The following is a 26013-nucleotide window of genomic DNA, read 5'->3' on the forward strand; positions in this document are numbered from 1 at the left end:
TACTGCCTCCTAAGGGTGTTGTGACCATTGAGTTGACTGACTGGAACATTGGTAGGTGCTGGCATAACACCTCGTGTTCAGTAAGTGTTGGTTTAATTCTCTCCTCTCGACTCTCATTCTATAATAATGCCTGTGTTGGTCACATTCAGTTCCTAGAGATCATTTTTTAACTGTTTTAATGTTATGCACTTAACGATCGTAGTACCGTTAAGTTGTCGCTTTGTAATAACAATTGATAAACAAATGTACCTTTGAGCCACATTTACTTATTTTACACTTGAGTTTAATTTTAGCTGTGGAATTGTAATTTTCATGTCTTTAAAACAGAGTCTGACTTCTGCCTAAATTATATAGCTATTAAAAATGAGCAGACTGATTATACTGTTCAAGTAATAGAATATTTAATTCTGTTTTAGAATATTTAATTTAGTTCTCTTTTTTCATTCTGTGTAACTCTATTGATAAGTACTCATGGATACAGCCTTAGAATTGTATGGTTGTTATTTTTTTTAGAAGTATGTTGACAGTTAAACTTAAGTAGAGACTTTAAAAAGAAAAGAATAACAGGTGGGTGTGTATCTTTCTGAGTGTAACTCACTATATCTTTCCTTCTTAGAAATAATAATTTTGGAAGAGGTACTACATATATCAGGCCCTTGGGGTTATACTTAGGAGTGAGTGAGCATGTGACAACTGGCAACTTGTTTCTTTATCCTAGATTATTAGTTTCTAATTAATTAGAAATGTATTCCAAGACATAGACTGTAGTCACGTTGGAATCCTTACTTATTTAAATGTGTGAGCCTTGGCAAATAGTAAATTGAGTTTATAAAATCTGTGTGAAAATTGTAATGCTTGTTAATGAAGTAGCTTGGAGTTTATTTAAAGGGTATGGACAAATCATTTCTGTCTCTGGGACCCTATTTTTCTTTAACTGTGAAGGAGAGGTTTAGAAAAATTGTTCCATCTCTAAGGTTATTTCTAGCTTAATTATTCTAGGTTAAATAACATCAATCTTTTTTTATGTAAGAGGCATATCTTCCTTCAATGCAATCGATGATCTGGTTCATTTATTTGGTTGCTCTGATTTTAGTCTTTTAGTTTTGACTGTTTCATTTCTTGTCATCATTCCTGAGATTCAACAGTAGCCAATCTTTGTCATCTTTAAATCTTTGAGAATAAGTTGTGATACTTATCTTTAAAGCCAAATTCTGTTAAATGATTCAGGTGTTTGTTTTGTCCTTATTTTTTCCTAGAGTAGATAAAAAGGACACAGATCCAAAGATGGAGGGAATTGGGTTCCAGACTAATCATGTCAAACTGAATCGATATGAGAATGTGTATCTGTTGCTTGCATCCATGTTGGTTTTATTTTGGGAAGTTGTTTCCGTGTTCAAAATTTCTGACCAGAACTAGAGGGGAGCATTTGATTTCTATGGGGATATTTTTACTTCAGGCCTGAGATAAAGGACATTGCATTTTCTGAGTACTTGATAAAGTCTTTAAGACAAAAAAGCTTTTACCTCTTTGGTGTGTTATTTGCAAGGTCAAATGTGATACACGGACAGTTTTTCAGGTGTTAAATGATTATATCATTAAGGACTTAGGAGATGAAACTCTGAACTCTCAAGTAGACCTAATGAAGTATTGCAGCTCTTTCAGTTGAAAAGCCCTGTATATATATCAGTTAAATCTATTATGCCATTTTTGTTAATAAACCAAGTACTGTGCTTTTATTTTAAATAACTCCTTTGAGGTGCTACAAAGCAAAGTGTAATTTATTATAAAAATTTCTTTGACATAACCTTTTTTTGTTAATGCCTTGTATATATATTAAGATATATATTGGTAAATATATATCTTGTATATACATTTGTATATATTTATATTTTGTATATATATATATTTGTATTTATATATACAGGTGTATTTATATATATTTGTATTTATGTTTTGTATACATATATATATACAATATATTATATATATATTAAGGTACACTTGTTTTTATTGTATATATATTAAGATTGTATATATAGTAAGATATATATATCTTGTATATATATTGAGATACACTTGTTTTTATTCCATATGTATGCAGTAGGCTTTGTGTAATATATATATATATATATATATATATATATACATATATATATAAGAATTGAGAAAGTTATTTGCATTTCACTATGGAAATCTCTCTTTTTCCACAAAGGTTCTGTATTGTGCACCAAATTGAAGTTTGGATGTTGGCAGAGAAAAGGAAAAGAGGTCCCAAATGAACATTATTTGATGTAGCATACATTATTTTAAACTGAATAATAAAGCTGAACAATTAAATCTGTGAAAGATCCTTCTAGTGGTTTCTTGGTATTCTGAACTGTAGTCTCATCTAGTTTCTTTTCCTACTTTATTTCCTCAAAAGTCACTTACCTTTAGGCAACAAAGGTTCATTTAGATCTTTGTATGGAATTGAAAGCAATTGTATGATTTAATTGAATATCTGCTTCTAAGCCTTTGGCCCTGTATCATTTTTTTGTTCTGCTGCTACCACAGAGGATGCATGTTATGTTCTATGATCTTCCAAATACTTATAAGTAAATATAATAGAAAAAAACACAGTAAAATACCAATGTAAGATATTAATGAATTTAAGTACTATTTTATATATAAAATCTGTTTTATTGGCTAATGAGTGTTTTTGTAAGGTAGATATTACTATACTTTTTTGTTGTTCAGTCACTGTGTCATGTCCCACTCTCTGTGACCCCATGGACTACAGCATGCCAGGCTTCCCTGTCCTTCACTATCTCCTGGAGTTTGCTCAAACTCTTGTCCTTTGAGTTGGTGATGCTATCTAACCATCTCATCCTCTGTCGTCCCTTCTCCTTTTTCCTTCAATCTTTCCCAGCCTCAAGGTCTTTTCTAGTGAGTTGGCTCTTCACATCAGGTGGCCAAAGTATTGGAGTTTCAGTTTCAGCATCAGTTCTTCCAGTGAATATTCAGGGTTGATTTCCTTTAGGATTGACTGGTTTGATCTCCGTGCAGTTCAAGGGACTCTTAAAGAGTCTTCTCCAACCAAAATTCAAAAGCACCAATTCTATATAATAGTATACTTTAGGAGCTTTAATATTGAATTATGAGAAATATTTTGGAATAGGAATCCAGAAGCACTGAACTGTAGTCCTTTGATTGTTGGCGAATCTCACAATCTTATCTAACTTTAGTTTCTTTAGCTGTAAATTTGTGAATAATTATAACTTTCTTTGTCTGCATCACAGTGGTTGTTGTGAAGGCCATGGCATAACATATGAGAATGGCCTTTGAATGTTGTCTGATGTTACACCAGTTTATAACAGACCAAGACACACAGTCAAATGACAGGCATGTCAAATCTCATTGCAACCCTTTCCAATATTCTGCTTAAAATTACATGTTGACCTGAAATTTCATCATCTTAAATATTGCTTGAAATAAGGGGCCATCTGCTGGGGCTTGGGAATTTTTCCCGAGAATGTGTCATGTAATAACAGTAATTGTTATACCAGGTTTTGATCTCATAGAACCTGACAGAACACCTCTTCAGTATTGAGGGGCAATCCTGTCTCTATGACTTTTTTTTTCTCTTCCAATCTTAGCATATATTTTAATGCTGCATAGACTTCAGGGTCATGGTATCTTTTGTTGAACTGATATGACCTGACAGCACAGGTATCTTATGCTCAAACCCTGTCTCATGGAGCACAGTTACCTCTGCTTAGACAAACAGAGGCCGCTTGCTAATCCAGGCAGCATAGGAAATGGTTCTGTCATATAGCAGAACTGGCATCAGAATGTTTTTTTCCTTCCCAGGTGATTCCCTTCCCTGTACCCCTTAAAAAGGTAGACAGCATCCAATAACTTCTGAGCTGGTCTCCCAGCCTCTACTCTTAGCCCTTCCAGAGCCTGCTCTCCACCAAAAAGTCAGAGCTGTCCTCCAAACATGGAAATCAAATTATGTCATTTTCTTCTTTAAAACAACTAGTAGCTTCCCATCACTCCTGCAAATCAAATTCAACACCTCTGCCTTGCTATGTGGCCCAGCTTATCTTACTACTTCATCCCTTGCCTCTGCTGGCGTTCACTCTGCTGGGTTCATATTGGCCTTGCTGCAGTTTCATAAAGGCACCAGGCTTTGCTTTTGCTCCAGGCTTTTTTCCTCTGTCTCTGTCTCACAAGCCCTTCTTGCACGTGGTCACATGATTTGCTTCCTCACTGCCTTCAAGTCTCAGCTCCAGTATTTACGGCTTCCCAGAGGCCCTTCTTTACCTTCAAGCTCAAACAGGACCTTCCATCATTTTCTACCTATTTCCTTGCCCTGCTTTGTATTTCTTCACAGGAATTTGTTTCCTGTTCCTCTAGAATAGCAACAGAACTGTCTGCAGTCATGGAAAGGTTATATAAAATTCTGTGCTGTTCAGTAGAGTAGCCATTAGCCACATGTGGGAACTGAGCACTTGAAATATATCTAATGAGACAGAGGAACTGAATTTTTAATTCAGTTTCCTTTTTGAGATTTATTTTTTATTTGTGGCTGTGTTGGATCTTTGTTGCCACCTGGGGGCCTTCTCTAGTTGCAAAGAGTGGTGCGCTGGCTGCTCATTGCAGTGGCTTCTCTTATTGCAGAGCAAGGGCCCCATAGTTGTGGCTCGTGGACGCCAGAGCACAGGCTCAGTTATTGTGGCTCATGGGCTTAGTTGCTTCACGGCATGCGGAATCTTCCCGGACCAGGGATCAAATCCATGTCCGCTGTGTTGGCAGGTAGATTCTTACCACTATGCCTACTTTACTTTTAATTAGTTTAAATTTAAGCACATGTGGCTACTATATTGTACAGCACAATTCTAGCATTACAGCTTCATAAAGACAAAGACTTGCCTGACTTATACACAGCTGTGTCCCAGCGTCTAGAATAATGCCTCATATGTTGGAGATACTGAAAAAATACTGTGTGACTGAGTAAGTGACTAGAGCATTAGCTATGAAGTCAAGTGACTTAGGCCATAGTCCTAATAATTAGGTTGGTATTCTTGTGCAAAATTTGATTTCTGTTTTATAAAATGGCTTTTCTTCTATATTTTTTTGGGGGGGGCTGAGAATCATATAAGAGCTATTTCTGATAATGTATTAGGAATTATAAAATGCAGGAATAGATTAAGAAATTGTTGTTCATAGAAGAAGGGGATGATGTAATAATTGTTTTGGTAGTGCTAAGAGGATCAGGTCTTAAGAGAAATAGGTCTTAAGACTTAATTGTATTTCCTGAGCACAATATTGCACGTAAAATTTCCTTATTTTGATTAATTCTCTGGTTCCTTCCATTGTATGTAGCTTTGACCTTATACACTCTTATGAGAACAAGCTGCATGTCTGTTTTTGTCATGCCTTTTTTAACAAGATTCAATAAATGATGTGTGCCTCTGCATGTTTGTTAAATTGGAATTGTGGTGACTTTGTTCAGTTCATTAGACGACCAAGAAATCGCAAGGCACAGTCTGTTTAAAGAAGTGCTGGAGTCTGTTTCCGAGGGCTTGAGTCAGGGGAACACTCTTGGCTTTGGTGTTGACCTTTCTTGAGGGAGGGCATGGATTTGTAGGGGTTAGGAGGGACATCCAAAAGTCACCAAGCCATTTGGACTGTTCTCCAAATGAACTTCACCTAAATCATCTGAGATATTTGGGCATCTCTCCCACTGTGCCTTCAGGCACAGTGATTCTCAGCCTCCCTTAATAGTTGTTTTCATTTTTAAGAAACACTTATAATTTAAGTTTGAAATGAGTTTATACAAAGGTGATGGATATAGTATACATATAATTATTTTTCCTCGCCTATGTTGAAGGCTACACTTTCTTTTGCTTTTCTCCCCTTTAACAAAAGAACCCAACGGTGTGCAATTATTCCTCCCACATCTGGACACCTTATTAAATATTTCCTTTCTCTTTTTCCCAAGTTTTATTTATTTAAAAATTTTGCCTGCACACTGCAACATATGGTATCTTAGTTCCCCAACCAAGGAACAAACCTGCATCCTCTGCATTGGAAGGCAGAGTGTTAACCGCTGGACTGCCCTGGAAGTATTTCCTTTCTTATCCTCATCCCTCTAGTAGTACTTCTCAAATGTAGCTCCAAGGTCCACTTGGTCAGAATCATTTGATGTCTTTATTAAATGCAGCTTTCCTGCTTCCCAAGTGAGTTAGACTCTCTAGATATGGGGCCCCTGAAGCCACATTTGAACAAGTATTAGTATCAGCCATTCAGTCATGTCTGACTCTTTGTGACCCTATGGACTGTAGCCCTCCAGGCTCCTCTGTCCATGGGATTCTCCGGGCGAGAATACTGGAGTGGGTTGTCATGCCCTCCTCCAGGGGATCTTCCCCCAGGGATTGAACCTGAGTCTCCTGCATTGAACTGAACTTGTAGATCAGTCAGTAAAGAATCTGCCTGCAGTGCAGGAGACCAGGGTTCGATCCCTGGGTTGGGAAGATCCCCTGGAGAAGGAAATGGCAACCCACTCCAGTATCCTTGCCTGGAAAATCTGCAGTCCATGGGATCGCAAAGAGTCGGGCACGACTGAGCGACTAACACTTACTTACTTACTTACTTACTCCTCATTGCAGGCAGATTCTTTACCATCTGAGCAGGGAAGAAGCCCAATTTGAACAAGCTCCTTGGCTAAAGTCTTAATTTGGCCCAAAGATATTTTTTCCTTGATTAATCATACTTAGTTCATCAACTTTAACATCTAAGAGCAGTGAACTGATCTTCGTATCTTTGTATAAGTATTAATACTTATTTATATTGTATAACCAAGCTAATTTATGTTCCTGAATATCACTGGCTTGGTGGGTTAGCAGCAGCCCAGCAGTAAGTGATTAATAAAAACCAACTCAGGTAAATGGGACTTAAATATAGATCCATTTTTGCTTGTTTGTGTATTTCTATAAAGCTATTGTAATGGCCACAGTGTCCATTGTGGTGCTCATTTTTTAAATATAAAATAAAAGAGAATCATGTTAAATTTGTTTGTCTTCATTATATGATAAATCTCTTTTAGTGCTTTAATACTTCTTTTATACATATATTTTATTATGTTACCTTATTCTTTTTGGCTATAGGTGAGATATTATTCCTACACATTGCACTTTAATGTTTTAAAATAAGACAGATTTTAGGGCTATCTGCTTTTTTCTTATTGTCTGTGTTGGTGGTCTTCTGCAGTATGTGTTGGAAATTGAGAGTTGACTTTATGAGGGTGTTTATTCACTATCTACTGTTCTGTTTGTGCTTTCCTGACAATTTGCCACAGGAGCCCAACTATAAGGCAAGGTTTCTGCTATTTCTGCAATTATCCCAGAAAAGGAATTCTATTTTCTATTTGAGTCCTTGTAAAGTTTCTCTGTTGTGGGCCCTCTCTGTTACTGTGTTTAGAATAATACAGTACATTGGAGACAACATGTTACCTCGAATGACCTCCATCAGAGCTATTCTGGATGCTTATAGAGGTTACCTGATACACTCATTAAAAAAGAGAGATTTGAAACAGTGTTGGATGTCTTCATAAACAGGCCACTTAAAGATGTCTTAAAAGCAATATGTAAGTGGTTATCGCATGGCATTCACAATTTTACTGCTATAAGATGAATTTTGAAAAATCCAGCTGACCTTGTGATTGAATTACTCTGGGACAGGATAAAATGTCCAGCAGCAGCATTATTCACAGATTCAAAAAGTGCTTTATTTCAAACAACTCAGGTGGATATGAAAATGGTAAGCTTTGGAAAAGTAAAAGAGTGATTGTCATGGCGATTAAGCTGCTGCTGCTGAAGTTACATGTGAAGGTTTGAATGAAATTGTTTAATGATAAGTGAGAGTTGAAAATAATTTTTAAATTAATATACTGTTTTTTATTATGCATGATTTAAAATTTATGTTTGTTACTAAGTGAATATACTGCGCAGTATAAGTAGACTCTTTCATCTGCATCTCTTAATACATTCAAGGCGTGTTAAAAAACCTTTTATTTTTACTTTCTTATTGGGATAAACTTCAACATGCCTTGTACTTGGATACCCAGAGGATTTTGTTTTTTCTTTCTTTTCTACCTAGATAAAAACATATTGGAAACAAAGATCACATCTAAGTAAAATTCTGATAAAACTATTACATTACATTCTGGCATTATTCCTGCTCCTTGAAGATTCTCACTAAATATGCCTGTGATAAAGACTATGGTAGTGTTTGTATGCCAGGACAAATTTTGTGATTTTATTTATGCAAAACTTCTATTGATTTTTTTCAAGTTTCTTTTCAGCTCTCATGCCCTATGCAAAGTAGCAGCAAAATATATAAATAAATATACATATACAAATATATGTATAAATTGTGTCTAATCAAAATAATTTTGGTTTCAGTGGGTTCCTCAAGGAGAGAAGGCGTTCCTGCCCATGTTAATCTCTCTGCATCATCCATGCTAATGATTGCAATGCAGTACACATCCAACCCAGGTAAGTGGAAATTTGGATGGATTTATTAATTCCAAGACCTATAATTGAATAAGATATCAAATAGGCAAACTAGAAATTCTTAGGAGATTTTCTTTTGGTGAACAGACAACTGGAGTTGTGTTAGAAAACAGATTTCAAAATTGAAATAAGTTTTACTTGCCTCTGGCTGTTAGTAGTAATCTTATTGGCTAGTGATATTTTTAGAATATTTGAGAACCGTTTTAGAACACTGACTGGAAATGGCTTGAATATAAGTATATAGAAATAATTCAATTATTGAAATAAAAATAAAATAATAAAAATAAAAACAATCACCTGCAATTCTAACAACTATAGATGACCACTGTGAATATTTTATGAATTTGCTACTCTAATACCACATGAATATCCTTGCACATAAATCTTTTATTATATTTGTGACAGTTTCCTTAGAGTAAGTTCATAAAGGAGGGAGTAATGGGTTGAAGGGCTTGAAAAAATTTTCAATATTCCCACTAATTATGTATGAAAGTACACTGTACCCAGTTATTGAGTGCTATAACATTTGTATAGAGGTGACTAGATAAAAAACAATATCTCATCTTGATTTGTGTTTCTTTGATTACTAGTAATGTTAGACAGATTTAATCAGGTATACTTTCTTTGACTTCCATTTATCAGTGTCACTGCAGATGAACTTTGGGAAACTAACCTAAAAGGGGACTGACTATTGGAGTCACATGCTAAGACATGATCTCAATTTTTATTTTCTTTGGGCAAGTAGACAAATTTGGTGGTCCTGTTTTTGACCTTCTACTTAATTACATAATGAGTAATAATTGAGTTTTTTAACTCAGGATGAGGAAACCAATTTTTTTTTCATTTCAAAATCTTAATGTTTCTTAATCTGAAATACCATCCTTCAAATATGAAATCCCTTATGATTATTATATGAGTTTAATTAAAATATGTATTTGGAGGAAGTTATATCTCATATCTCTCTTTGGTTTAAAGGATCCTCATAATATCATTTATATTTATTAGAATATAATGAATCTAGTTCGTTAAAGTCTCTAGTTAGTTATCTAAGTGTCTGTGAATCTAGTTAGTTAACTAAACTCTCTACATCAGGCTTTGGTCCTAATTTCCATGTGCGAGGCGGTTTAGCAGGTTGGGTAGAATCATGTGCTTCTAATCATGAGGTTAAGGGTATGTGAGTTCACATCTGAGCTTAGCACAAATTGACAGTTAGCTTAACTATGAGCAAGTTCTTTAACTTCCCTAAAACTAAGTTTTCTCATTTCGAAAATGGAAACAGTTCTTTCTGCAATAACTGCAAATGTTGTTGTGAGGATTTAATGGCTTAGGTCTGTGTGAAGTACTTCCTCAGCATAGTGACTTGGCACATCATGAACACTGCTCAGTAAATTGAAACGTGGATCTCTACAATCTGCCATTGTCTTCTTGGAGTTGAATGTTTCATTGGGAAACCACTGCTATCAAATAGTGTTACTTCTGTTATTTCTAAATCTGTGTCTTCATCTCTTCATGGGGGGACATGTCTGGCCAGCTATTCTATACTAAGAATGACATGTGGGACAGCAAGTTAATCTGGTGATGGGGGAAACGGAAGAAGTGAGGTGTTGTCCACCAGGGGGCTCTCTGAGACCAACTGGGTAGGACATTATTATCCCTTGAACTTTTATTGGGGGAGACAGCCAGTGGAGGCTTGATCCTTGTAGCTGATTGTGTATCAGGGATAGAGCCAAGTTCTTGCTCAGGTACCAGGAATTCATTGCATAACTCCTGTGTACATTGCTCTGTGCTCAGCACTGTGAAAACCACCCTGAAATGTAAGACATGGTGCTTGCCATGGAGCTTATGTCTAATTGGGAAGATTAGGCTTATTCACATAAATGATTAATTTACAGTGGAAAGTAGTATGTAAACAGTACCAAATAAATTCTACGGAAACTGTTAATTCATCAGAGGAGAGAACTGTATGGGTTGAAATGATCAGGAAAGGCTTTGTGCCACTTGATCAAAGTATGGGTCTTAAATCGGATAGAATTTTGATTGACAGGGTAAGTGGGGCATTCTGGGAGAGGAGGCAGTTTAAATAAAGGGACTCGCTAGGTCTGTTCATGGACAGTCAGTGGCCTCCTCTGAGCAAGGTTTGTGTAGCAAAGACAAGGAGAAGAGCAGACACCGTGGAAGGGAAAGTACCCCAGAGCAGAGAATGCAGTCGTGGCTTCACACAGTTCCCGATCTAGAGGACCATTTATAAAGTCAGCAAGCAGTTACTGAGTATCTGCTAGGTGCAGCCCCTCCTCTCTCTTCCTGAAGTTTATCATATGGTGGAGGGAGAAGACATTAACCCACATTACACAAGCAGGTGTCCAGTTTCCACTGTGACAAGTGCTTTGAACCATGTACATTGTGCCATGATGAGACCCTATAAAAGGGGATTTTTCTTTTTTTGAAGAGATTAGGGAGAGCTTTTCTGGGAGTATAACCTTTGCTCTGAGGACTGATGGATGAGTAGCACTAACAAGGCCTATCAGGGAGGGGAGGTTTCCAGGCAGAGGGATCTCATGTGTCAGAAGGGAAACTTGCACGCAGGTGGGACTGACAGGTCACTGTAGCTGGAGCTCAGAGTGAGGGCCGCCTGGTGTGAGATGAGACTGTAGGCATCCACAGGTCAGAACACGCAGGATGCTGTGGGCTCTGGGAGTCCTGCGCTCATCCCAAGTCTAATGGGGAGGTACTGAAAGACTTTGCGTGTTTGCGTGTGTGTGTCACTGGGGTTTCCCAGGTGGCTCAGTGATAAAGAATCTGCCTGCCAATGCAGGAGATGCGGGTTAAATCCCTGGGTTGTGAAGATCCCCTGAAGGAGGTAATGGCAACCCACTCCAGTATTCTTGTCTGGAGAGTCCCATGGGCAGAGGTGCCTGGTGGGCTACGGTCCATAGGGTCACACAGAGTCAGACACGACTGAGCATGCATGCACATATGTGTCACCCAGCTGCAGCTTAGAATGGAATAAAAGGAGCCAGAGTGGATATAGATTGACCCATGAGGAGGCCATTGCATTTGTCTATACATGTAAAAGTCAGGGTTGATTGAGGCCAAGAAAAGTGGATACACCTGAGAGCTAAAAAGGAAGTAAAAATTGTTAGGGTTTGGTGACATATTGGATATCCCTGAGAAAGAAGACACTGGAAGAGAAAGACCAGGCTTCTAAGGGAAGATCGTGAGGTCTATTTTGGACATGTTATGTTCAAGGTGTCTTTAAAATATTTGAGAGAAGATGATATACCTTGGACTAATGCTTTGTTGTATGTCAACTATATCTCAAAAACACTGGGGGAGAAACCTACACATAACCTCAGTGATAATTCTCTATGTCCTAAAAAATTGGAATTGGTTAAACAGGAGATGGCAAGAGTCAACATCAACAGTTTAGATATCAGTGAACTAAAGTGGACAGGAATGGGCGAATTTAATTCAGATGGCTATTGTATCTACTACTGTGGGCAAGAATCCCTTAGAAGAAATGGAGTACCCCTCATTGTCAACAAAAGAGACTGAAATGCAATACTTGGGTGCAATCTCAAAAACTACAGAATGATCTCAGTTCACTTCCAAGGAAAACCATTCAGTATCACAGTAATTGAAGTCTTTGCCCCAACCACTACTGCTGAAGAAGCTGAAGTTGCACGGTACTTTGAAGACCTACAAGACTTTGTAGAACTAACACCAAAAAAAGACGTCCTTTTCATCATAGGGGACTGGAATGCAAAAGAAAGAAGTCAAGAGATATCTGGAATAACAGGCAAGTTTGCTTTGGAGTACAAAATGAAGCAGGGCAAGGGATAACAGAGTTTTACAAAGAGAATGCATTGGTCATAGCAAAAACCCTCTTCCAACAAAACAAGAGACAATTCTAGACATGTACATCACCAGATGGTCAGTACCAAAATCAGATTGATTATATTCTTTGCAGCTGAAGATGGAGAAACTCTATACAGTCAGCAAAAACAAGACTGAGAGCTGACTGTGGCTCAGATCAAGAACTCCTTATTGCAAAATTCAGACTTAAATTGAAGAAAGTAGGGAAAACCACTAGACCATTCAGGTATGACCTAAATCAAATCCCTGATGATTATACAGTGGAAGTGACAAATAGATTCAAGGGTTTAGATCTGATAGACAGTGCAAAAGAACTATGGACGGAGGTTCATGACATTGTACAGGAGGTGGTGATCAAAACCATCCCCAAGAAAAAGAAATGCAAAAAGGCAAACTGGTTGTCTGAGGAGGCCTGACAAATAGCTGAGAACAGAAGAGAAGTGAAAAGCAAAGGAGACAAGGAAAGATATATCCATTTGAATGCAGAGTTCCAAAGACTAGCAAAGAGAGATAAAAAGCCTTCTTAAATGAACATTGCAAAGAAATAGAGGAAAACAATAGAATGGGAAAGACTAGAGATCTCTTCAAGAAAATTAGAGATACCAAGGGAAAATTTCATGCAAATGGGCACAATAAAGGACAGAAATGGTATGGACCTAACAGAGGCAGAAGAGATTAAGGAGAGGTGGCAAGAATACACAGAAGAATTGTACAAGAAAGATCTTAATGACCTGGATAACCACAGTGGTATGATCACTCACCTAGAGCCAAACAACCTGGAGTGTGAATTCAAGTGGGCCTTAGGAAGCATTACTATGAAGAAAGCTAGTGGAGGTGATGGGATTCCTTCTGAGCTATTTCAAATCCTAAAAGATGCTGGTGCTAAAGTGTTGCACTCAATATGCCAGTGAATTTGGAAACCTCAGTAGTGGCCACAGGGCTGGAAAAGGTCAGTTTTCATTCCAATGCCAAAGAATGTTCAAACTACTGCACAATTGCACTCATTTCACATACCAGCAAGGTAATGCTGAAAATCCTTAAGGCTAGGCTTCACTAGTACGTGAACTGAGAACTTCTAAATGTACAAGCTAGATTTAGAAAAGACAAAGGAGTTCAGTTCAGTCACTCGGTCACTGTGACTCTTTGCGATCCCATGGACTGCAGCACACCAGGCTTTCCTGTCCATCACCAGCTCTCAGAGCTTGCATCTTTAAATTTCATTTCATGAAATTCATTAAAAATAGTTTAATTTCATGGCTGCAGTCACCATCTACAGTGGTTTTGGAGCCCAAGTCTGTCACTGTTTTCATTGTTTCCCCATCTATTTGCCATGAAGTGATGGGACTGGATGCCATGATCTTAGTTTTTTTTTTTTTAATGATCTTGGTTTTTTGAATGTTGAGTTTTAAGCCAGCTTTTCCACTCTCTTCTTTCACTTTCATCAAGAGGCTCTTTAGTTCCTCTTCATTTTCTGTCTTAAGGGTGGTGTCATCTGCATATCTGAGGTTCTTGATATTTCTCCCAGCACTCTTGATTCCAGCTTGTGCTTAATCCTGCCTGGCATTTCAGATGATGTACTCTGCATAGAAGTTAAATAAGCAGGGTGACAATATACAGCCTTGATGTACTCCTTTCCCAATTTGGAATCAGTCTGTTTCATGTCCAGTTCTACCGGTTGCTTCTTGACCTGCATACAGGTTTCTCAGGAGGCAGATAAGGTGGTCTGGTATTCCCGTCTTGTTAAGAATCTTCCACAGTTTGTTGTGATCCACACAGTCAAAGGCTTTAGCATAGTCAATGAAGCAGAAGTAGATGTTTTTCTGGAACTCTTTTGCTTTTTCTATGATCCAACGGATGTTGGCAATTTGATCTCTGGTTTCTCTGCCTTTTCTAAATCCAGCTTGTACATTTGGAAGTTCTTGGTTCACATCTTGCTTGGAGGATTTTGGCCATTACTTTGCTAGCATGTGAATTGAGTGCAATTGTGTGGTAGTTTGAATATTCTTTGGCATTGCCCTTCTTTGATATTGGAACGAAAACTGACCTTTTCCAGTCTTGTGGCCGCTGTTGAGTTTTCCAAACTTGCTCGCATATTGAGTGCAGAGTACATCATATGAAACATTGCACTGGATGAAGCTGAATCTGGAATTAAGATTGCAGAGAGAAACATCAATAACCTCAGATATGCAGATGACACCATCCTTATGGAAGAAAGTGAAGGGGAACTGAAGAACCAGTTGATTAAGGTGAGAGAGAAGAGTGAAAAATCTGCCTTAAAACTCAACATTCAAAAAACTAAGATCATTGCATCCAGTCCCCTCAGTTCTTGGAAAATAGATGGGAAAAAAAAATGGAAACAGTGACAGGTTTAATTTTCTTGGACTCCAAAATCACTGCGAATGGTGACTGCAGCCATGAAATTAAAAGATGTTTGTTCTGAGGAGAAAGGCTATGACAAACCTAGACAGCATATTAAAAAGCAGAGATATCACTTTGTTGACAAAGGTCCATCTAGTCAAAGCTATGATTTTTCCAGTAGTCATGTCCAGATGTGAGAGTTGGACTGTAAAGAAGGCTGAGTGCCAAAGAATTGATACTTTTGAGCTGTGGTGTTGGAGAAGACTCTTGAGAGTCCCTTGGATAGCAAGGATATCAAACCAGGCAATCCTAAAGAAAATCAACCCTGAATTCCATTGGAAGGTCTGATGTTGAAGCTCCAATACTTTGGCCACCTGATGCAAAGAGCCAACTCCTTGGAAAAGACCTTGATGCTGGGAAAGATGGAGGGCAGGAAGGGAAGTGGGCAACAGAGGATGATATGGTTGGATGGCATCACCGAGTCAATGAACATGAGTTTGAGCAAACTCCAGGATATAGTGAAGGACAAGAAAGTCTGACATGCTGCAGTCCATGGGGTTACAATGATTCAGCCATGACTGAGCAACTGAACAACAGCAAAACACAAAAATGCAAATAAATTAGCTTCCTTCAGGAAAAAAAGAGGTGATAGTAATTAAGAAGTTGTATTATGAGTCTTTAACCCAGTACAGAATTCTGGACTAGAAGTAATGAACTTTGAGCCCTCATGTTCAGTGCTATTCACTGAGTTGTATATAGATGGTAAGTCAAGTTGTACAGTCATACCTTCTTTTACTATGTTTCACAGATCTTGTGTTTTTTTATGAAGTGAAGTTTTGTAGCATCTCTGCATTGTCAAATGATGGTTAGCATTTTTTAGCAATGAAATATTTTTAAATTGAGGTGTGTTCTTTTTTTTTTTTTAAGATATAATGCTATTGCACCCTTAATAGACTATAGTATAGTGCAACCATAACTTTTATATGCCTGAAGAAACCAAAAAATTTTTATGATTCACATTATCCCAGTATATGGTGTGGTCTGTAATGGAACTTGTAGTATTTCTGAGGCATTGCTGTATATGAGTGTGACATTGCTCATGAGAGAGTATAGAATGAAAAGTGGATTTTATTTATGATCAGACCTTTAGGAACTCCAGCAGATACTGGCCCAATGGAAGAGGAGGAGCTTGCCAAAGAGACAGAGAGCTGTTTGGCTGACTAATAGACTTTAAGCTATAAAAATGTTTGTTGTATACTTAATAGGAAGTCTTGGAGATAGCTGTATCAGAGGTCTGAGATGCCATCTTTGGATTTCTCTTGAATTTCTCCTCATGTTTGCAAGATATGCCACAGTGGAGGTTATTATATTCTTACATGGGTGTGTGCTCAGTCTCTAAGTTGTGCTGACTCTCTGCGACCCCATGGACTATAGCCCGCCAGTCTCCTCTCTCTGTGGAGTTCTCCAGGCAAGAATACTACAGTAGGTTGTCATTTCCTTCTCCAGGAGATCTTCCCGATTCAAGGATCAAACCCATGTCTCCTGCATTGCAGGAGGATTCTTTACTATTAAGCCACCCGGGAAGCTCATATTCTTAAACAACCATATCTAAAAAATGGGTTTCAAAAATATATCCAATCAAATCTTATCAAAAATAGGATCAGTCAGGATGATTAGAGAAAGGTCTCCTGGTGTGGCTCTTTCCTTTTGTCAAAGAGGAAAAATGAGTCTCAGAAGCTCCCCAGCAGATTCCCTTAGGTCTTGCTCGTCAGCACCAAGTCACGTGGCCTTCGCAGCTGCAGCAGAATCTGGTAAATTGTCTTGCTTTGCAGTCTGTGTACTGGGAGCTGAACAAGGAAGAAAGGGTTGCTGACAGCAGTTGAGTAGCAACAGCACTGCCTGCCACAGGTAACAGGAGAGGATCGGTCATAAAGTCAAGGAAAGAGGGTGTTCAGCAGTCCTGAATGTTGATGAAGGTCAAATGACAGGTAGACTGAAAAGTCTCCATGGAGCGAAACGACTCAGAGGTCATCAGTGACTAAAGGGAGACCAGCTTCAGTGCTGTGATAGGGTTGCAAGATAGGTTAGGGAAGATATCAAATATGTATCTAACTAGGGTGAAAATATCTTTCTTCCACAAGTAAACATAGGCAAGTCAAAGAAGCTTGCCATTGTATAGCTTTTAAGAATTCCTCAACTAGATGAATTGGTGCTAAAAGACCTTTCTAATCCATCAGTCTGTCCTTGCTATCTATCCAAACTTGGGCAAGATAGGAAACCAAACCTCAGTTCTTTAGGCGCAACATGGTGGTTATGAAATATGTAATGTTTAAAGCTCTTAAGCTCAGTATCTGGCACAAAATGAACACTCAATTAATGTGAACTTTTACTATGATTAAGCAATTTTTTTTCTGTGTCGTTCTTGATTACATTAATATAAGTTTATATTATAAAAGTATGATTACTAGGGAGTTTTCTTAATATTTCCTATGTTAATAAGATAAATAAAATACTTTTCAAGGATCTTGAAATAAAACTTTAAAATCAAAGGCTTATATGATTTTTGATAGATATGAATACATGAAAATAAGTAATTTCCAATTTAATGATTAGAGTGAAGAGTCCTACTAATATAGTTTATTACACAGGATCTTTTGTCTGGTGTTTACATCTGATACACCAATTATATTTTCTTCCTTTCAGTGTATCATTGTCAATTATTGGAATGCCTCATGAAATATAAACAAGAAGTCTGGAAAGTAAGTTTGGGGCCACGTTAAACTCACAGTCACAAACTGAATTTATATAATAGAGAAGAAGTTGTTTGCATATTAAAACTATTGTTTAGGTCAAATTTATTGATGTCTTATTATTTTGGTGTGGTAGAAATTATTCTTTCCCTACTGGTTAATTATTTATCATTCAGAGGAGAAATGAGACTTAGAACAGAATGACTTGACAGAAGCTTTAATTGGATATCTCTCATTTGTGGAATTTAGCAAATACTGTACTATGTGACAGTTTTATTTAATTTGAAAGGTTGCTTGGGAAACTCTCTTCTTTCAAATAGGAGATGTGAATTATTAAGAAATATGTTTTATGGAAATGTTTTTAAAAATGTAGTGTTTGGCAAACTGTCTTTATGCTGTTCTAACATCTTTCACATTATTCTAAATAGAGAAGAATTTGTTAAAAGATAGTATACATCTGAACACTACCAGGGCTGGCTTATTTACAACACCCATGAAAATAATAAAAGGAATATTCTAATGTGATTTAATCTGCAAAGCCCACTTAGATGATGAAGTTCCTGGGAAATTAACCACCTCAATCCCTCCACTAGAATTTTCACTGCTTTGGTAATATTGACTGAGCTACCTTTATTTTTACTTGATGATGTTGGTGAAAACATGTTTCTTGTTTCCTTTAGGATCTTTTGTATGTGATAGCCTATGGGCCCTCACAAGTGAAACCTCCGGCTGTGCAAATGCTGTTCCATTACTGGCCCAATTTAAAACCTCCAGGGGCAATAAGCGAGTACCGGGGCTTGCAGTACACAGGTAAGAGAAGATGAGCCCTGTGTGCCCCATTTTATTTCTCCGGTGCCTTATTTGGCTCACTTATTTTTTTAAATACTGTTAGATTATATTTACTGTACCCTTAGATATTGTTATAAATCCTTTCTGAAACTAGATGATATAAAAATAAATTAATTAAAATTAATTTCAAATCTTTTATGACATCATAGCAAATTGCGTTAAGTTTCAGCCCCATTTGCTATACACGGGCCTCTGGTTTTACCCTTGCTAATCACACTGATCACCATAAAGGTGTGAGCAGTTAGTAATGCTGCAGATTGGCTCAGATTTAGCAGGGTCCCTAGCGGCTGATTCTGCTCTGGTGAGAAGACTTGGAGTGCTTTCAGAATTACAAATTCAGGCACTAAATAAAAATTAAATGACTCTGAAAGCCTAGTTGGACATGAAGAGTCAACCACTGGTGAATACTGGTATAATTAATAAGCAAGTAAACACTGAGTTTATTGCAAAGACATACATTTAGCAAAAATGAAATAAATTAGCTGCTGTGTCACTAATGTTTATATGTTATAGAATCAAAGAAGCAATATATGGCTAATAACATTTCTGATGCCCCTGACTACCCTCTCAACCCCACTTAATTGTATACATATTCTTATGAAAATGTAAGAGGTAAATATTTTGGCATAGCTTTTATTCAAGGTATGGTGGTATTGTATATTGATGTTCTAAGAATGTATTTCTTTCTTGGCATTACTCAACTTTCTGAAAGTGATTTGAGGTGGTTCAAAGGGGATTTAACTTAATACAGATGTCTGTTTTTTGTTTCTGATGAAAGCCAAGTGTTAGAGATATTGATGGTCCTGGGTGAACTTATTCTATACTTGGAACAAATATTAGCCTTAGTGATAACAATGTTATTAACTGAAATGATGAAGGTAGATAATAAGAAATTGAAAAAAATGGAAATTGGTATTATTTATGTTTTATATCATTAACAGTAGAGGATGTTTAAGTGTTGCTAAGTGGATAATTTGAGTGTAAAGGCAAGAATTTGGAAATACTCATAAGACAAAAGATGAAACAACTGAAAACTTTGACAACAATCAATATATATATCAATGTATCCCAGAAATAAGCATTTATATGATGTATGAATAGGTAACCAGTATCAAATGAAGCTGATTTATTTGATAAATATTTGAGAATACTATATGAAAGAGAAAGCATGTGGCAGGAACTATACTTTTTATTGACAATAGAAGAATTGACACAAAACCAGACCTCATGGAGCTTAATGCAGTTTAGATACGGAAATTCATTCATTTATTCCACAAATATTTATGGGACATCTACTACTAACCAGACATTATTCTAGGCACTGGTGGTACAGTGATTTAAAAAAACAGGCTGAAACATTGGCCTGGGCATTCCAGTTGTGGTGGAAAGACCAGGAAACCATCTTTCAGTGTAAGAAGCACAGTGCCTTGCGGCGCTCAGTCGCTCAGTCGTGTCCGACTCTTTGTGACCCTATGGACTGTAGCCCGCCGAGCTTCTCTGCCCATGGTGATTCTCCAGGAAGGAATACTGCAGTGGGTTGCCACGTCCTCCTCCAGGGGATCTTCCCAACCCAGGGATCAAACCCAGGTCTCCCACATTGCAGGCGGATTCTTCATCATCTAAGCCACCAGAGCAAATACAGAGAGCTGTGGGAACACACAGGAAGGGCCTCTGACCTCACCCCAGTGGTGGGTTAATTTGGAGAAGGTTAAATTGTCAAGGAAGGTTCTGGAGTGTGTGACATGTAAGCTGATACCTGAAAGTTATGCGCACAATAGATAGAGTCATAAGCGGAGTGAATCATGAATGGGTAAGATGTGAGTTTGAAGCAGAAGGAACTTCATGGATTCAGACTTGGAGACCAAAAATAGCACAGTTGTATTTAGGAACTGGAAAAAATCTTATGCAGCCAGGTAGTGGAGGGACAGGAGGAGACTAGCTGGGAGAGAAGCAGAAAGCCTGACAGGGCCTGTGAAGGAGTTTGGGTTTTATCCTAGCAGCAAAGTGGAACCATGGACAAGTTTTAAATGGAGAAACCACATGATGAGATTTGCCTGTTCTGAGCATCTGAGAAGCCCACAAAGTGACCACCAATTCCATTTACCCCATAACCACACCCTTTTGGAAGGGCCAGCCAAAGCTGTCTCCCCGGAATAGCTCAGCCTATGCTTACTGAGACCAAAGAGACTCTTTCATCTTTTCTTGGTGTATCTGAACAAGATGTTTCCGTCTACAGGCATTCATTCTTCAATCCATTCTTGTATTCATACCCCCACACATTTCCATTCTTGCCATGTGTCATTATGTGCCTGCTACCTGCCACCCTCCATCCCGGGAAGTAGCTGTCTTGGAACTCCCGTGATAGTGGCGCATGGCATTCTGTACAGGAAACAGAAGATCATGGAAAAAGTTTAATCATTCTGTTCTGTGTATTACAATTTATCCAGCACTGGCTGTTTGTCAGACGTTGGTCTAGCTGCTAAGTATCTCATTTAATATTTTAGCCTGCTCTTAACTGGACAGAATTTGTGGACCAAGCACCATATTTAGTTTTACAGACAGTTTTTTCAATTTATTCTCACAAATATCTTGGGAGGTATATTTTCTTATTTTAATGTTACAGATCAAGAGTGGGACAGAGTTTAAGTAACATTACTAAACACACAAATAATAAAAGAGCACAGCTTGAGTTTGATCCTAGATCATCTTAATTAAAAACCTACATTTTTCTCTTCAGTTCAGTTCTGTAATTAGACTTTAGCTGGAGCACTGGAAATTTTCCGCAATTCTTCCTGCAATGAAATATGCACTAAAGAGTATCATCTGTATTTAGATGGTTTTACAACCTTAAATATTCTCCATAATAAAAATTGTGTGGAGATGGAATTTTATGGACCCAAAGATGAAATGCTTTTTAAGGCACCAGCAACACTGTATGTCTTCCCAGTGATTTGCTTCCTTTTTAAGATGTAAATTTTATTTTTTTGTAAAAGAAAAATTTGTTTTTAGAAAAATTATTGAAATATGAAAGAGAGAAAAAATATTACCAAGAAATGACCATTGTTAGCATTTTGGTTTATTACCCTCCACTTTTGTGATGTACCTTTTAAAATAAAATAGATTATATTGTATATAATTATACAAAGTTACCTCTCCCCTTTCATTATGACATTTTTCAAAAACAGAAAAGTTTAAAGACTAACACTATGAGCACACATACAGCCACCTAAATTTAATCATTGTAACTAATTTTAACTATGCATATGTTTATATTTAATGTATTGATTGCTTTTAAAGGATAGTAATGTGGGAATATTACAGCTCATACGAAGAAGATCAAATAGTGAGGATTTGGTAATCTACAATGTTTGCTTCTTTTGAGTTTATTAGTATTTATCATAAACAAAAAATTACCCCGATTATTTTGGTCTTTAAATACAAGTCCTAAAGATGCAAAAATTACAGGTTTCTTGGCAATGAAATAGCCATTATATTGTTCTATAAAGCTCTGCTTCTCTGGGGAGAAAGAAATCATTTAGCAATTTTCTTGCTACAATATGCCAACTAGTACATAATTTAGCCTTTGTTAGCAAAGATGAGCACCAGTTGTGTAGTTTCCATTTGAATTACAGGACAAAAATGTGGCACAAATACTTTCTAAGACTGAGATTGTGGCAAGAGTAGATAGAGATAGTACTACTAACTTAAGATAGTGTACGAGGTTAGACTTTGGCCTAGCCTACCAAATATATAATTCTACCTTAGTACAGTTGGATTTTTGAGTTGTATATAAGTTTAAAATACAAGAAAGCCTACCAATCCTTTAATGTCATAACTTCCTCCTCATTGAGTTCTTATTTATTTTATTGTATTGATTTTATCTCTACATAACTTAAAATGCTTTAAACCGTTTTATTGGTGCGTTATACACATATGAAGTAATACAAATTTTAAGTATATATGGCACATCTCCCACCATGTTTACTACGATGATTGCCTTTCCTTCTGTCCCACAGTTAACCACTGGCCTTGTTTCCAACATCAGAGGTTATTTTTGCCAATTTTTGAACTTTATATAAATGGAATGTGCACACATCATTTGTGCGCACACATGTGTATGTGTGATTTGTTCATGGGTTGAGCATAACTGCACTTTGTTTATTTTTTTCTATATACATATTTTACCAAATGTATGTACCACAGTTTATGTATCTATTTTCCTATTGATGGATATTTGGGTTGTTCCCACATTTTGGCTCTTATAAATAATGCTGCTGTGAACATTCTTCCACATATCTTTTGAGTATACACATGCATACAATTCTGTTATATATGCCTAGAGTGGAAGTACTGGATCAGAGGGTATGAATCTATCCAGTTTTAATAGATAATAATAAAATTTTATATCCTTTAGTGCAAATCTTTCTACCTCATAATTGTGGATCTCTTCCTTGTCTCCCCCTGCTTTCCTCTTCTTCCTTCTTCTCTTCCTGTTTTCCTTCTTCTTTCAAGTAGCTATTTGCTAAGTTGAAGAGTTTGTTAAGTTAAACATACACAAACACATACTTAAGCAACTAGGATTTTGATTGATAATTGCCTTGAATCCAGATCAATTTGGGGAACTGGCACCTTTGTAGTATTGAATCTTCGAAACCAAAACAATATCTTTCTTTAATTAGTTAGGCTTTCTTTAGTTTCCATCAATGCTGTTTTCTAGTTTTTGTGTAGATGTCTTGCCTATGACTCATGTAGTATGTCCCTAGGTATTTATTTATCTTTTGATATTATTATCAATGATAAATCTTTTAGAAATCACATTTTCTAACTCTTTTTGCTAATATATAGATTTGCAATTAATTCTAGTATGAAAACGAAAGTGTTAGTCGCTCAGTCGTGTCTGACTCTTTGCTACCCCATGGACTGTAGCCGGCCAGGCTCCTCTGTCCATGGGATTTCCCAGGCAAGAATACTGGAGTGGGTTGCCGTTTCCTTCTCCAGGGCATCTTCCCAACCCAGGGATCAAACCTGAGTCTCCTGCACTGCAGACAGATTCTTTACTGTCTGAGCCACTAGGGTATACTGATCTTATATTCAGCCTTATTGATAAATGCACTATAATATATTTGCAGACACTTTTTAATAAGTGCAGGCACTTATTAAAAAGTTTTCATGTGTAAAGCTATATTACTGTTGAATGATAACAATTTAGGGCTTTCCAGATGGCCCTAGTGGTAAAGAACCTGGCTGCCAATGCGCGAGACGCAGGTTTGATCCCTTGAGAAAGGCATGACAACCCACTCCAATATTCTTATCGGGGGAATCCCATGGACAGGAGAGCCTGGCAGGTTATGGTCCACAGGGTTGCAAAGAATTGGACATGAGTCAAGTGACTTAGCACAAACACGAGATGACAGTTTAATGTCTCCTTTTCAATCCTTATGCCTTTCGTGTCTCTTGCTTTGTACTGGCTAAAACCTCCTATGCTATGCTGAGTTCTGAGTTCTTTGAGGTTTCTTCTTTGACCCATGCGTAATTTAGAAGGATGATAATTTCTAATCATAGGGAGATTTTTGTAGTGAAGTTTTGTGTTGATTTATAGCTTGATTCCTCTATAGTCAGACAATATACTTTGTATTATTTCATTACTTTGACAATTTTAGCACTTTCTTTAGGGTAAGCTTATGGTCATTTTTGTAAATGTTCCTGTATATTTCAAAAGAACTTGTATTTAGCTATTGTTTGATACTGTGTTCTATGTATGTCAATTAAATAAAATTTTTTATTGTATAGTTCAAATGTTCTATATCCTTATTGCATGTTTGTATATATCTTCCATCAGTTACCAAGAGTAGAATGTTAAACTCTCCCATGATGACTGTGGATTTGTATGTTCCTCCTTGTAGTTGTCAATATTTGCTGTATAACTTTGGGAGCTGTATTATTAGATTCATACAAATTTAGAATATAGTATCTTCCTGGTGGGGCTTCCCTGGTGGCTCAGTGGTAAAAAAAATCGCCAGCAATGCAGGAGACACAGGAGATGGGAGTTTGATCCCTGGGTTGGGAAGATCTCCTGGAGGAGGGTATAGCAACCCACTCTAGTATTCTCGCCTGGAGAATCTCATGGGCAAGGGAGCCTGGTGGGCTGTAGTCCATAGGGTCACAAAGAGTCAGACACGACTAAAACGACTGAGCACACACACACGTGTTCCTGGTGAACTGAAACTTTTACCATTATGAAGCGCATGTCTTTAATTCTAGTAATGCCTTTTCGTCTGTTAAAATGTACTTTGTTTTATTTTAATATATCTACACCAGCTTTCAAGAGTGCATGCATGGTATTTTCCAATCTTTTGTTTTCAACTTTTTAATATTTTTATATTTCATGTGTGTCTTGTAAGTAGCATATAGTTCTATTTTTTAAACTCAATTTTCATGATCTTTGCCTTTTAATTGAAGCACTTTGTCTACATATATGTAATATAATTACTACTTGAATTGATTTTAAATCAAATTAAGCTCCTGTCAGTTGATTCATTTACAAATAATTTCTCCCATTCTGTAGATTTGCTTTTCATTTTGTTTATGGCATCCTTTATTGTGCAAACACTTGCGCATTTGATTAGGTCCTGTTTGTTTATTTATTTTCTTTCTTTTGCCTTGGCAGACAATCTAAGAAAATATTGCTATGATTTGTGTCAGAGAATATTTTGCCTATGTTCTCTTCTAGGAGTTTTATGGTGTTATGTCTTATATTTAAAACTTTTAAAGAAATAGTTATTTATTTATTTGGCTACACTGGGCTTTAGTTGCAGTATGTGAAATCTTTTAGTTGTAGCATACAGGATTTATTAGTTGCAGCATGCAAAATCCTTAGTTGCAGCATAGGAACTCTTCATTGTAGCATGTTTGATCTAGTTCCCTGACCAGGGATCAAACCTGGCCTCCCTGCATTGGGAGCGTGGAGTCTTAGTCCCTAGTGGGACCACCAGGGAAATCCTTTATTTAAGTCTTTAAGCCATTTTGAGTTTATTATTTTGTATGGTGTAAGAGTGTTCTAACTTCATTGATTTACATGTGACTGTCCAGCTTTTCCAACACAACTTGAAGAGACTGTCTTTTCTCCATGGTATATATTCTTGCCTCCTTTATTGAAGGTTCATTGACCATTTATTTTTGGGCTCTGTATTCCATTACAGTGACCTGTATGTATATTGTGCCAAAGCCTTGCTGTTTTGATTAATGCTGCTTTGTAGTATTGTCTGAAGTCTGAAAGGGTTATACCTCCAGCTTTGTTCTCTTTCAGCAGGATTACTTTGGCAATTCTGGATCTTTTGTGGTTTTGTATAAATTTTAGGATTATTTGTTCTAGTTCTGTGAAAAAGTTATAAGTAATTTGATAGGGTTCACATTAAATCTGTAAATTGTTGGGGTTATGTGGCCATTTTAACTGTATTAATTTTTCCAATTCAGAAGCATGGGATATCTTTCCATTTCCTTAAATCACCTTCAATTTCCTTATTAATGTTTTATAGTCTCAGTGTATACATCTTAAACCTGCTTGGTTAGGTTTATTCCTGGGTATTTTTTATTTATTTTTTTTCTTTTTTTTTTTTCAGAACTGA

The 26013-nt window shown here is 37.0% G+C and overlaps 1 protein-coding gene across 5 annotated transcripts in view; it reads left to right on the forward strand.

Moving 5' to 3' along the window:
* UNC79 (unc-79 homolog, NALCN channel complex subunit) overlaps positions 1 to 26013 on the forward strand; it is a 267633-nt gene that overhangs the window by 60886 nt on the left and 180734 nt on the right. For all 5 annotated transcript variants that reach the window (XM_043922505.1, XM_043922506.1, XM_043922507.1 and 2 more), the window contains 3 exons: positions 8448 to 8540; positions 17493 to 17548; positions 18220 to 18349. In XM_043922505.1, the coding sequence (XP_043778440.1) occupies positions 8448 to 8540; positions 17493 to 17548; positions 18220 to 18349 (279 nt within the window). The remainder of the gene's footprint in view (positions 1 to 8447; positions 8541 to 17492; positions 17549 to 18219; positions 18350 to 26013) is intronic.

The sequence above is a fragment of the Cervus elaphus genome, chromosome 13 (assembly GCF_910594005.1).
Source record: "Cervus elaphus chromosome 13, mCerEla1.1, whole genome shotgun sequence".
NCBI classification, from domain to species: domain Eukaryota; kingdom Metazoa; phylum Chordata; class Mammalia; order Artiodactyla; family Cervidae; genus Cervus; species Cervus elaphus.